The sequence below is a fragment of the Drosophila arizonae genome, chromosome X, assembly GCF_054131065.1.
Source record: "Drosophila arizonae isolate 15081-1271.41 chromosome X, UAZ_ARI_1.0, whole genome shotgun sequence".
Classification (NCBI taxonomy): Eukaryota; Metazoa; Arthropoda; class Insecta; order Diptera; family Drosophilidae; genus Drosophila; species Drosophila arizonae.
The window spans coordinates 1,365,510-1,378,771 of record NC_142927.1 but is presented as its reverse complement, the minus strand read 5'-3'; the positions used below and the strand labels follow the sequence as shown (position 1 = coordinate 1,378,771).

The 13,262-nt window shown below is 46.6% G+C and overlaps 2 protein-coding genes across 3 annotated transcripts; one reads left to right on the top strand and one right to left on the bottom strand.

Annotated features, from left to right (window-relative positions):
* The first annotated feature begins 3,269 nt into the window (after positions 1-3,269).
* Positions 3,270-9,120, top strand: LOC108618033 (uncharacterized). 2 transcript variants are annotated; one of them, XM_089474599.1, is made up of 5 exons: positions 3,334-3,425; positions 6,462-6,513; positions 6,988-7,132; positions 7,200-7,601; positions 8,170-9,120. In XM_089474599.1, the coding sequence occupies exons 3-5, from the start codon at positions 6,999-7,001 to the stop codon at positions 8,792-8,794; spliced, it is 1,161 nt and encodes a 386-aa protein (XP_089330725.1). In that variant the 5' UTR covers positions 3,334-3,425; positions 6,462-6,513; positions 6,988-6,998; the 3' UTR covers positions 8,795-9,120. The 2 variants fall into 2 exon arrangements, with proteins under 2 accessions (XP_089330724.1, XP_089330725.1); XM_089474598.1 differs by lacking the exon at positions 6,462-6,513 and having other exon boundaries at positions 3,270-3,425.
* A 2,016-nt stretch (positions 9,121-11,136) lies between these two features.
* On the bottom strand, positions 11,137-13,224 carry LOC108620172 (farnesol dehydrogenase). Its single transcript, XM_018017070.2, has 3 exons — positions 12,091-13,224; positions 11,290-11,430; positions 11,137-11,219 (listed from the first exon to the last, which is right to left on the bottom strand). The coding sequence occupies exons 1-3, from the start codon at positions 13,006-13,008 to the stop codon at positions 11,178-11,180; spliced, it is 1,101 nt and encodes a 366-aa protein (XP_017872559.2). The 5' UTR covers positions 13,009-13,224; the 3' UTR covers positions 11,137-11,177.
* Positions 13,225-13,262: the final 38 nt, after the last annotated feature.

Below are 13,262 nucleotides of genomic sequence, written 5' to 3'. Positions count from 1 at the left end.
GGGGGGGGGGGGGGGGGGCGTGTGGGGGGAGGGGTGTGGTCTACAGGTAGGTCAGGCGCTGCAGGTGCGTGCGTGTGCGTGTGTGTGGCACAATAACAAGTAAGAAAGCTCTAGTCGAGACTACTCGACTACGAGATCCCCTGAACCCTTGGAGTAATAGCTATTTCAATAATTTTCCGAGTCTTTCAGCTTACACAAGAAACACGCACACACACACACACACACACACACGCACGCACGCACGCCCAGGCATACATACACACACACACACACACACACACACACACATACACAAACAATTACATACATATACACACACAAGCATAAACACGCATGGGCTGCAGTGTGCGCTTACTATGAGAACTTAATTGTTTAATAACTTTTTTTATGGACGTACGATCTTCATGAAACTTTCAGATTATGATTATAACATAGATATGCATGTAATTGCCAAAGCACAAGTCTCTAGTATTTGAAATACGCTTTTTACAAAAGTGATGGTGAGGGGGTGAATTTAACAGTGGGGGGTAAATTTTAACAAAAACCGAAATTGTATAAATTGCATGTAAGCATACATTAAAAATTTGGAGACTCTAGCAATAAAGGTGTAGAAGATATAATTTTATAACTGGGTTTCGATAAGGTTTTTTATCGATAAAAAAAGATCGGGATGAGTTATCGATTTTTAATGATAAACTTGATATGCGCGCTGTAATTACGGACATTTAAAAAAAAGTTGAAGTCTCTAGCTCGTATATCTTCTGAAATCGACGCGTTCATACATACGGACAGACGGACAGACGGACGGACGGACAGACGGACAGACGGACAGACGGACAGACAGACGGACAGGGCCAAATCAACTCAGCTCGTCGCGCTGATCAAGAATATATATACTTTGTGGGGTCTGCCACGCCTCCTTCTGCCTGTTACATACATTTCAACAAAACCATTATACCCTGATTTCCCATTGAAAATGGGTTCAGGGTATAAAAATATATATATTCTCTTCCTCTTCCTCTTCTTCTTCTTCTTCTTGCTGGCTGTATGGTATGCGTATACTCGAAATTATTGGAACAGGAACTGACAAATGGGGCGGAAGAAGCGAGCAAATGTTGTCGTCCGAGCTACCCGGGTAGGGGCGGGGGAAGGGGGAGGCGGGGTAGGGTATGTAGAGAGTGTAGGGCATGCAGATGCTGATGGATGGTATACGAAGAGTGTAGGGTGCTACAAAGCGGAGGTGGGGGGAGACAGATAACGGTGGGCAATCGGAGACGGTGCAGGGTATCAAGACGGTGTGGTAAAGTGCTCAGAGAGCAAAGGGGCTAAACGCAATGAAGAATACAGAGAGAAGATATCAGATAAAATAGCAAACGGTTCAGTTCAAATTATAGAAGATATACGCATAGTTCATACTGATATCAAAGTGCATAACGGTAATGTAGGGTATACAATCAGTGTAGGGTATCCAGATAGTAGATCATCTTATCGAGCATTTTGTCTTTAAAAATGTCTCTATATACCCAAAAAAAATTACATATTTATACGAGTATATATTTAACATGCTTTCCACTTATCGATATATGTACTACAATATCTTTCGATATTTCGATATTTCGGCACAACTACAGGTGTACACATACCCTTGAATCTAAATATATGTATCTACCTATCTATATTCAGCTCTCTATTTACCGATATATTAATACATTAAACCTATCTATCTATCGATATTTCATAAGAATGTCTACGCTTATCGTCTATCGAGTCAAGTTTCTATATTGCTGTCTGGCAATTGATGTTTTTAGCTTTGCTACCTAGTAATATAAAGATCTCTAACTATCGATCCATCTAAGTCGATGTTGTTTATCGATATATCGATGCATCTTTATACTTATATGTCTGGCTATCGAACGATATTTATATTATCCATAAATATTGATGCGTTTCTCCATATAGCTATCAGTAACATATTGCTACGACAGATGGACTGGATTGGTATTCATAGTGCTGGTACGTGAAGACATGACTAACTCTATATCTATCGATATTTCGATATATCATTTAGTTGTTATCTATTGCCTTAGCAGATTACAAACAATTCTCTCTCTCTCTCACTCTCTCTCTCTCTGTCCCACTATCCTTCTCTCTCTCTCTCTCTCTCTCTCTCTCTCTCTCTCTCTATTTCTCTCTTTCTCTCACCTCAACTTGAGGACCTTTTCACTTAGTTTCCAATAGTTCTTCAACTATCGGTGCAATTATTTTGCATATTCAAAGACTTTCAGCCTTCCAAGCTTCCAGCCTCTGCACGACCCTCCATCCGTCATTCGCCATTCGTCATTCGCCATTTTCCTAGGGGCAACAGAGCCAAAATCGTTTTTAAAGCGCCAACTCTGAAAATAAAGTTAGAATCTCAGGTTTGTATTGAAATCTGTTTTAACAATTGTTCAACTGCTGCTGCTGCTTCTTCTTCAGGATCTGATTGTTGTTGTTGTTGTGGCTGGTTGAATGAGAATTTCGCTGTTTGTTGCTTTCAGCATTTCCCATTTGCGTTCCTCTTTGGCTTTACCTTTTGCTTGATTTTTATAGTTGCGCTGCAATGGCACTGGGATGAGAGCGGGTATATCGGTTGGTGAGGAAGGGTATGTAACGCATAGGCGTGGGGAGGGCTTTAAAGAGGCAGAGAGAAGATGGTGAGAAAGAAGTGAGAGAAAATAAAGGAGAAGCAGAAGAGAGAAAAGAAGAAGAACATGAAAGGGAGGAAGAATATGATGAACAGAAAGCAGATGAAAGAGCAAACGGAAGATGAAGACGAAGACGAAAACGAAGAAAGGGAAGTAGAGGGAGAGGAGAAGAAGAAGTAGAAAAAGGAATACGAAAAATTAGAAGTAGATAAATAAGATTAAGGCGAATACGAAGAGCTAAAACTTAAAGAAGAATGGCCAATTGGAGAACAAGAAGCAGGTGAAGAAACAGAAGAATAGCCTGTAGTTGAAGGAGAGGATGAAGAAACAGAAAAAGGGGCTAATGAAGAATGAGGAACTTTCTCCTCTTCAGGTCAATGGAATATCGAATGATGGCATGGAGAAATAAAAGCTCCGCCAATTGATCACTTGCTCTATCTCACTCTCTTTCCCTCTCTCTCTCTATCATTTCTCTAGAGACTACATGCTATATAAATAAATTTTTCTCCCACAACTCAAGCGCTGTCGTAGCTTTCAATTTTCTATTTTTTATATGTGTATTATACATATTTATATATATTATATTTTCTTTTCACATACAAATCTGAAAATGTTTTTCTCTCGAAAACTGTAGCAGCTAAACAAATAAAATTTGGAACGTAGACTCCCTTCTGGTATGAAAATTTCTGGATAAAATTCTTTTCCTGATTTGGCTGACTCAAAGCGCAAAAATCGAGAGATGTATGTATATGTACATAGCTATCTATATTCTTCCTCTCTCACTTTGTCTCCCTCTCTCTCTCACACCCTCTCTCTGTCCCTCTTCCTCACCCTCTGCTTCTGCCTCTGTAATCTACGCTTTTCTTCTTCCATCCTGCTTTACAGGGTATCTGGCAGTCGTTCACTGGTCGCTTCTTTGCACATTCGTTTGATTTTTTCCCCGCCTCGCCTTCTTTTTATGCATGTGGTTACGTTTATTGTCTTTCGACGCATTTGCCAATACCCGCAGCAGCAGCAGCAGCAGCAGCAGCAACAGCAACAACCGAAAAGTTGCTGACGCAGCAGCAGCAACAACAACAACAATAAACAAAATTGTTTGTCTCAGCAATTGGCGTGACACTTTTTATTCTGCTGCCTCTCTCTCTCTCTCTCTGTATCTCAATCGCCCGCTGTCTGCTTCTCCACTCTCTCTCTCTCTCTCTCTCTCTCTCTCTCCTCAGTTTTTATTATGTTCAGCCCTGTTGTTGCTGTTGCTGTTGTTGTTGTTGTTATAAATCATGCCTACAAGTATGCAACGCAATTTTTTCAATTACAACTCGCTCCACACAGGGTGCACCCAGTGAAAGTGGGCGTCACTTGGCACAGGGCGTCGCCTTTTGTCGCCCTCTCGCCCTCTCGCCCTCTCGCTCTGTCGCTCAGCGACGTTTTTCTTCTTCTTTTTCTCTGCCGTTTACCTGGCAACTGCAATTTGGCAATTTATGCGCGTCGCATATCGTCGCATACCCTGTGCATAGCATGGGCAGAGCGGGCATATTGGCATTACTCGAATTTGACATATTGAGGAAATGCGTTGCTCTCCATAGGGGTCATGCTCAGCGTACCGTTGAGCGAGATGAATCCTTGCCCAGTGGCAGTCGTGCATACCCCACACTGTTCACATTTGCACGGATTTCCCAGAGAAAGTTGCTAAAACAATAGAAAAAATTTATTTAATCTGTATTAAGCTGAAGAAGAGGCATTTCTGTATATAAGCTGATAGTCGTGCATACCCGGTATCATTGGAAATATACAAAGTATGCGGTGTATACAGAGAATTGGGTCAATCGGCAAATACTTAACAGAGGGGCAGTCAGGAGAAGGAAGACAGAGAGAGAGAGAGAGGGTGAGAGAGGAAGAGTGAACAATAATGCGGGAGACAGTAAGAGTGAGAGAGGCAGAGAGATAAAGATAGCTCCTGAGGCAGACAGAGAAAGTCAATGAGAGCGTGAATGGGACTTAGGGAGAAAGAGAGACTGAGAGAGACGGATAGTGACTCGAACATAGAACGATAATGAGAAAGTACCATCAAAGAATTTTCTTCTATATATAGTAAGAGAGAGAGAAAGAGAGACACAGACGGAAACAGAGAGACAGAGACAAAGACAGAGACAGAGACAGAGACAGAGACAGAGACAGAGACAGAGACAGAGACAGAGACAGAGACAGAGACAGAGACAGAGACAGAGACAGAGACAGAGACAGAGACTGAGACTGAGACTGAGACTGAGACTGAGACTGAGACTGAGACTGAGACTGAGACTGAGACTGAGACTGAGACTGAGACTGAGACTGAGACTGAGACTGAGACTGAGACTGAGACTGAGACTGAGACTGAAACTGAGAATGAGAATGAGAATGAGAATGAGAATGAGACTGAGACTGAGACTGAGACTGAGACTGAGACTGAGACTGAGACTGAGACTGAGACTGAGACTGAGACTAAGACTGAGACTAAGACTAAGACTGAGACTGAGACTGAGACTGAGACTGAGAATGAGACTGAGACAGAGACAGAAACTGAGATAAATAGTGAGTATCATCTGAGAGTTTTCATCGCTCGCTCGAAGAATCCATGATCACTTCTCGAGTGCATGAATGAGCCATATGATCGGTATTCGTTTCTCTGATCGTTCAGCTCTCCACCTCTTGTCCCGCTGCTTGAGCTCTCTGCACTTGCTGCTTTGATAATGATTTCGCAATGGTTTTCTAGTAGCTTTGCCGCTTGAACGGCTTATTATGTTGCGGGGCACTCGCAAGGGGCGGTGGGCGTGTCTGCTGAAACGCATTTCAGTTCAGCTCGAATGACGTCTGTCAGGAGCAGTCGAGAGGGGGCGGAATGGGCGCGACGCGTCGCGTGGGCGGGCAACTCTTCGGGCTTTCATTTAATTAAAATGTCGTTATTATTCAGTTGCCGCTGACGGCGACGGCGACGACTGACGCCTGCGTCGCAGCCAGTTAACAATTTAACAATTTAACAGTTAAATGTCAAGTGTGGCCCCCAAAAACTAGCAAAGCTCGCTCTCTCTCCCTCTCGCTCTCTCTTTCTCTCTCTCTCTCTCTCTGCATTTCACTTTCGCTTTACTCAAATCCACAATTCGCTGTCCTTGTCTTCTCACTCTCACTTTCAGTTGCTCTAGCTTCGTTCAGCCTTCGCTCTATCTCGCTCTAGCGCCTTTTGTTTATATTAGCAAGCCTCACACTGCACCTGCTCCTCTTTCACCTCCTCCCCCCTCCGCCTCCTCGCTCGCTTCACACCAAGCTGCATCGAAGTGGCTGCCGCTGTCGCTGCCTCTGCCGGCGTCGCTGCTTTCACAGTTACTTCTGCATTTACCGCTACTTTTACAGCTCTTTGCTTTTGCCTCACCCCATTCCCCCCCCCCCCCCCCCTTCCTTCCCACTGCTTAGCAGCAATTAAAATAATACAAATAAATGTCGCCTGTCTTTCAATTTGTGGGCGAACGGGCGACAGCGGTGGGCGTGGCAGTGACGTTTTGACTGAATGCAATGAAATATCTTGCATTGTTATTGCTGTTGTTGTTGTTGTTGTTGCTGTTGTTGTTATTGTGGTTGTTGCAGTTGTTGTTGTTGTTGTTGTTGTTGTTGCTGTTATTGTGGTTGTTGCAGTTGCAGCCATAAGCAAACCCAGTGCTTCTCTCCTCTCTCTCACCCTCTCTCTCTCTCTCTCTCTCTACCCCTCTCTTTCTCTCTTGCTCTGCACCTGTTACAAATTGTTTGCAGCTCAGTCAACGAGAACGCGAGGAAGACAGAAAGGAAAACAAAAATGGAACAGGTAAGTTTTTATTGTTGTTGTGGTTGTTGCTTTTGTTGTTGTTGCTGTTGCTGTTGCTGTTTGACAACGACAACGACAACGGCAAATACTTGATGGATGCTACGTACGACCTTCACCTGGCTGCCCCTCGAGTATTGCGACCCTTGGCCCGTTGAGCCAGCCACGCCCACTCGCCACTCGCGCTCAGCCGTCGCCCACTTTCGAGCTGCTCCATCTCTTGCATTGCTTTTTGAGAATTGCATTGTAGTTTGGGAATAACTAAATAGAGAAAAGTGCTTCACACTGACAGAGACAGCACACACACACACTCTCTGTCTCTCTCTGTCACACACTCCTTGCCTTTACTTGACTGTCACAGCTTTGTCATATGTCTAGGCAAACGAGTTTAAGGGAAAAACAAAAACATTTTCCAAAAATTTTGTGGTTTTAAATTCAAACTCGGAAAATAGTTAAAAATTAAATTGATCTGCTTAGGGGCTTTGGCAATGGCCGTGGAGGAGAGCGAGGGAGCTGCGCCGACGTTGCGGCCGACTGAGCAGCAGCAGCAGCAGCAGCAGCCGGTGGCAGCACTTGGCGGCCGCGCAGCAGGAGGCGAGAACAAGAACAGCAGCAGCCAAAGGTGAGCCAACAGCATGAGCCATCCATCCGTTTGAGCAGGAGCAAAAACTCTTCCTCCGTTCGCCTAGCCAGCAGAAGGTCTACCCGACGCTGCGACTGCGACTGCAGGAGACGCCGACTGAGGCAGCGACTGCTGCGCCACTGCGACGGGCAGGAAACCGTTCCAGCTCAGTGGAGCGACAGACGCGGCAGGCAGTGACGCGACCGCGACGCGCTGCAACGCCACCGCCGCTGCAGCTGACGTCACGGTCGGAGCTAGAGCAGAGCAGCGCCAGCGACATCTTCAGGCTGGACTCGCAGGAGTTCAGCACAACGAGCAGAGCAGCCTTGGCGCGCGAGGCGCAGCTGCTGCAGTTGCAGCAGCAGCAGCAGCAACTGATGGAGTCGTCGCCGTGGCTGCCGCAGTGGCAGCTGCGCAGCCGACCCGGGCAGCGCCGCCTGACCTTCGAGCAGTGGCTGCTGCGCAAAAGGTGAGTTGATAAAAGGGAATCGAGAGATTCTTCACGAATTCCCCTTTCCTTCTTGTCTCCGCTTTCTCGCCTGTCCTTATTCTTCTATCTTTGTCTCTATCCTTTTTACTCTTTTCTTTTCTTTTTTTCTACTCTACTCTCTCATTTCTTTTAACACTTTTCTTTTACTCATCTCTTTTTTTATTCTATCACTCTTTGTTTCCTCTCTCTCGTTTCCCTTTTCTGTCTTCTCGCTCCTTACGCTTTCTTCCCTTTGAAAGATGTGAGTGAACACAAAAATCCCTTACACTTATCTCCTTTCCCCTTCTTTCCCTTTCTGTCCTTTCTTTCCTATCTTTCCTGTCTTTCCTATCTTTCTTTTCTTTCCTATCTTTCCTTTCTTTCCTATCTTTCCTTCTTTTCTATTCTTTCCTATCTTTCCTTTCTTTCCTATCTTTCCTTTCTTTCCTTTCACCCCCCCCCCCCACCCCCCACCCCTTCTACACGTTCACTCTCCCTTTGTCCCCCTCTTTCTCGCCCTTTTTTTCTCTTTTATCTTCTCGCACCCCGCCGTCCTTCTCGCCCGCAGGAGTCAGGAGTCGATGCGTCGCCGCCAGAGCCGACGCGAGGCGCAGCGGGTGCAGCAGGCGAAGCAGCTGCGCCAGCAGATGGCCCAGAAGAGCTATGCGGAGTGGCTGACCGCGAAGAAGAAGCGGCTGCTGCTGAAGGAGTCGCGTTTCGATGAGGCGCTGGCAGCGGAGATCGCGACGCTCCAGAGGCAGCGGCAAAGCCAACATTCGCTGCAGCAGTGGAAGCAGCGCAAGCAGCAGGAGGCGCAGCAGCGGCGCGAGCGGCAGGAGCAGGTGCAGCAGGAGGACGAAGCGAACGAGAAGCTGCGCGAGCAGCTCAGCCATCTCGCCTGGCAGCGCTGGATCTCGCGACAGGCGATCAAGGCGCCACCGCAGCTGCAGGCCATGCAGAAGCTCCGCCAGCAGCAACAGCTGCAGCCGCAGCAGCAGCCGCGGCGCGACAGACTGAGAATGTCGGCCGCTGCTGCTGCTGCTGCTGCCGCTACTGCGCCGCGGCAGCGCAAGCAATCGCACCCAATCACCTCGCTCTATCTGCAGGTGCCGCTGTCGGTGGCGCAGCGCTCGCTGCGTCGCCGTCTGCAGAGCCTTAGCTCGCTGGAGCACTCAACGCGGCGCTTGCGCTGAGCGAGCCAAAAGAGCTTTTCCCTAAAGCTTTAAGCTGCTTGCGATCAAGCTAACCGACGGACTTCAAAGTAAGGAAGCTTTTGCAAAAGCTTTTGCTAAATACCAAACTTTGTCATTGCTCTCCAATCATATACATGAAGCAAGCAGCCTCGCTAGAGCTTTCGCTGAATCCGTAAGCTTCTCATCAGTTTTTCCCGTTCAGCCATCTGTTAACGTATCTAGACAGTTCAAGCTAGTCAGCTTTAGGCCACACATAAATCAAAGACAATAAAATCAAATTCCCTCAATAAAAGCTTTTGATTTAAACGGGCAAGCGAAAGCTTCTTAAAGTTGGACTAATTATTCATTATAGTCGATTAAAAGCTGCTAGAAACTTGGCATTAAGCAGGTAGCTAGCCTAGATGAAGAAGAACTTGTTGTGATAACTTTGCCAGGAGCTTTCAACAAAAGTTTACGACTTGCACTTAATCCAAAAGCTTTCTGAAAAGCTTAGATATGCCTTTAAAGTTTCCTTTTCATGTAATGCTGATTAAAACTCTCAATAGGTTTTATTATTCAGCTTAATAGAGTTCATTCGTCTACACTAAAAGCTTTCGTGCTGACAAAAGTTTACGATTTGCACTTAATCCAAAAGCTTTCTTGAAAAAGCTCTGGTAATGTTTTCATGTAATGCTGATTATTATTCTCCATAGTTCTTACTCTTCAGCTTAAAAGTGTTTTTTGTCTACACCAAAAGCTTTCGTGCTGGCAGCTTGTACAAGATATATTTTTTGCGATGTACATTTATTGTGGGAAAAAAGTTTTTAAAAATAAATCGAAAAATATTGATAAATTGATGTTTTAAAAGTTGCATATCATCATATTGATATTTTGTCAAACCTTAAAATATCATCGATACGATATGTTAAAAATATTCGACAACCCCAATTGAAGACTTACTGGTAAGCTGTGCATTTAGCTAAGAGACTTACCTGAGTTTGCTTGCCCCAAAGTTGCTTACTGAATGCAGCTTTAAAGCTCCAATCGGGATGTGTGATAAAGAGGTAAAGCTGCAGAAATTGCATTAAGTAATGGCAAATTCTGAAGCACTGGAGATGCATCCAAATCTGCATATGGCTAGGCTGGGCTGGGCTGGGCTAGTCTGGCTTGGTGACAGTAATTAAGATAGAAGTTTTTAATGTTTTTGTTTTGGTTAATTCAATTAGGCCAACAATCGAGAGGGAGCTTTGGGGCTGAGCGTTCGATGTAACCTGCTAACTTTGTGCCGAGGCTGTGCAGCTGCAGCCGCTGGACCACAGCGCAGACAATGCAGCTGCAGTCAGCCGGCCTCGGGTAGAGGTGGAGGTGGAGCAGGCAGGTCTCTATGGAGTTCAGCCACAAGACAACGCCCACACGCTCTGCCGCCCACTTATCCTTTTAATCCATTTTCATTGTGAGACATTGCTCGAGCAGTTTTTTCCTCTTTTGTTTTCGGCCAGGTAACAGGTATGGCCAGCACTTGGCCACACACACACATAACGCATCGATGTGTGACAGAGATATAGACAGAGAGAGAGAGAGAGAGAGAGAGAGAGAGAGAGAGAAAGAGAGGGGTATAGAAAGTGTGAGTAGATAGAGACAGCTGGCCGTAGGAATCGCAGCTGCTGCTGCTGCTGCTGCTGCTGCTGTTGATTTGAGTGCTGGCTAAAAGGAAGGGTCGAGCCCACATTTTAGCCAAAAATTGAGCTGCTCCAAATGTTCTGTGCATTGACCCCTCTCGGCTGGCCCTCGTTATGCCCCCAGAGTGTGTGTGTGCGGCTCGTTGTTTGGCAATCCAATGAGCTGCTTGTCCGACGCTCCGCATCGTGCATCGAGCCTTAGGCTAGCCTAGCCTTAGCCTTAGCCACAGCACCTGCGTCATTTGTAAAACAGAAAATGCAAATTTCTCCTCTCCTTACGGAATTTTGTTTTTCCCTTCCATTTCGGACTTTTCCTCTACTGTTTCGTGTTCTGTTTTTGTGTGTGTGTGTGTGTGTGTGTAACAATTGGAGCCTGATCGATGTGGAAATTGTTGATCTTCTTCTGGGTCAAAGCACCTGGCAGCGTACAATGTGCTTCAATCAAGTTTCAAGTCCCCGGGGCCTGTGGCTGGACACAGCTTTTCTTGGGCCAGCAGCGTTTGGGCTGGACTATTTTAGGGAAGTGCAAGCAGTTAGACATTCAAATGAGTTGCCTATGATTGGCAGCGCAGCCAGGAGAGTTTGATTGATGATTGAAGGCGTGAGAAAAGCGCTGGAGAAAGGCCTAACCCCAAAACAGCCCCGAGCACATTTCCATTCCCTTAAAGAACAGCACAATCTCAGTTAGCTAGACGATATATCTCTCTTTAATATTCGAATGATAGTTAAAACTTTTCACCCTGTGGCTTGATGGTAATGTTTTGTACCTGTTGAAGGAAAACGTATTCGATGTAATATTCAGATATGATGCGGAAACATTCAACATTTCATGCTCACTTGCACATTGGCCGGAGTTGAGATGGTCCACAGTACGGCGTCGGCCACATCCTCAGAGCGCAGCATCGGCATATGTGGCTTGATGACGCCCTGTATCTGCTCGGGCAAGATGTCCGTGTCGACAATGCCGGGACTTATGGTCTGAAATCAAATATCAAGTATCAAGTATACTTCTCTCTAAGTAGTAACATAGAAGAGGGAGTGATTGGTCTTCAAGCGAGTCAAGGGACTAAGGGACAAGGCGAATTCAAAAGAATTGAACATTTCCAAAATCAACCAAACTCAAAGATGTTTTGCTATAGCCATACGTATATATATATATCCATCTATCTATCCATCTATCTATCTATCTATCTATCTATCTATCTATCTATATATACGTTTATATCTAGAGCTCTAGCCAGAGCTGGCTCTAGCCAGCCAGAAGCTGCAATGGACAATGGAGAAAAGATGGGACAAAATATAGAATGGTAGGGTCAAAGGTCGTTCGGGAAGGTAGATTCAATGAGTAGATTCAAAGAGTGGATGGATAGTCAAATTAAAGATGGGACAAAAAGTTGGGCGTAAGATCGAGACATCTGATAATAAGTCGAGAGGCAGCTGAGTCCGAATTTCAGACGGTTAGAGGCTTGAGATATCGCAGGGCACAGCAAATATTCACATAGAGTGCGCCAGAGGTCGAGTTTCGCAATTTTCCGATTTCCAATTAAAGGAACAAACAGCCATTCGAATAGCTCACACTTTGAGGCACTAGGCAGGTGTTTAGGCATTATGCACTGCTGGCTCCCTACCCCCACTCACCGAGACCCGGACGCGCGTTTGATGGCGCTGAAACTCCTGGCGGTAGATCTCCTGCATGGCACGCAGCGCAAATTTGGTCGCCGGATAAATGTTTAGCGATGGCAATTGAGGTCCCAGATTTGGCACCTGCTGCCCCGCAACGCTGTTCACAATGATCACGTGGCCCTCAGGCCTCGCCTGCTCTGGCTGCTGCTGCTCCTGTCGCCGCATTGCTTGGAATGCCTCGCGGATGCAATAGACGCTGCCCATTAGATTCGTTTCAATGGTGTCGCGTATCGCTTGGGTATTGCCCGGCCCGCTAAGCTCCGTGGTCGCAATGATGCCCGCATTATTGACCAGCACATGGACGCCGCCCAGCTCCCGCTGGGCCCAGTCGAACGCGGCCAGCACCTCGGACTCGCGCGTTATGTCGCAGCGGCGGGCATGCAGGCGCCGCTGCTCGGCTGGCGGCAGCTTTGCTCGCATCTCCTCAATGCGCTCCTGGCGCCGGGCCAGGCCAACGACCAGCAGACCGGCACCGACCAAGGCGCGGGCACAGGCAGCCCCAATGCCAGCGCTGGCGCCGCTAACCACGGCCACTTTGTTGCGCCAACGTTCCATTTTGTCGACTGGCCGACCGGGGCTCTGCAACAAACGAGCTAGCCAGAGCTGGGAGGCCGTAGTAATGCAAATGAGCCAAGTGCTTGCATAGAGCCTAAGCTGTATCGATTTGCATTCACCGACACCGACACCGACACCCACTCCCTCCTGCCCACTGACATCATTTCGATTCTCGATGTCGCTGTCGCTGTCGATGCCTTTGTCTTGGAGCCAACTTGAGGTAATCGCCTGCACTTGGCTGTAATTATTCCGAGCTGCTGTTCTCAATCGGAGCTTTCGGTGCGATTGGAGCAGCATCTGAAACGTTTTCAGCTGCATTACATGAACACACTTTCAGTCTGCTTGCTCAACTACATTGGACTCGATTTACAGTTGTTTATGAGAAGGTATTCTCTCCAATGGCAGCTGCTGGCTGGGACTCCTGCGAGCAGCCCACTGGGAAGCCTTACGGGCCTAAGCCCCTACCTGCCCGGAGTTTCCCTGAAGTCAAATTGTAGCCAGGGCTGAGTTACTTTCAGCCCAACCTAGTTGAAAAGAAAGTGAGGATTATATTGTTCAATCTCTGCCTCATT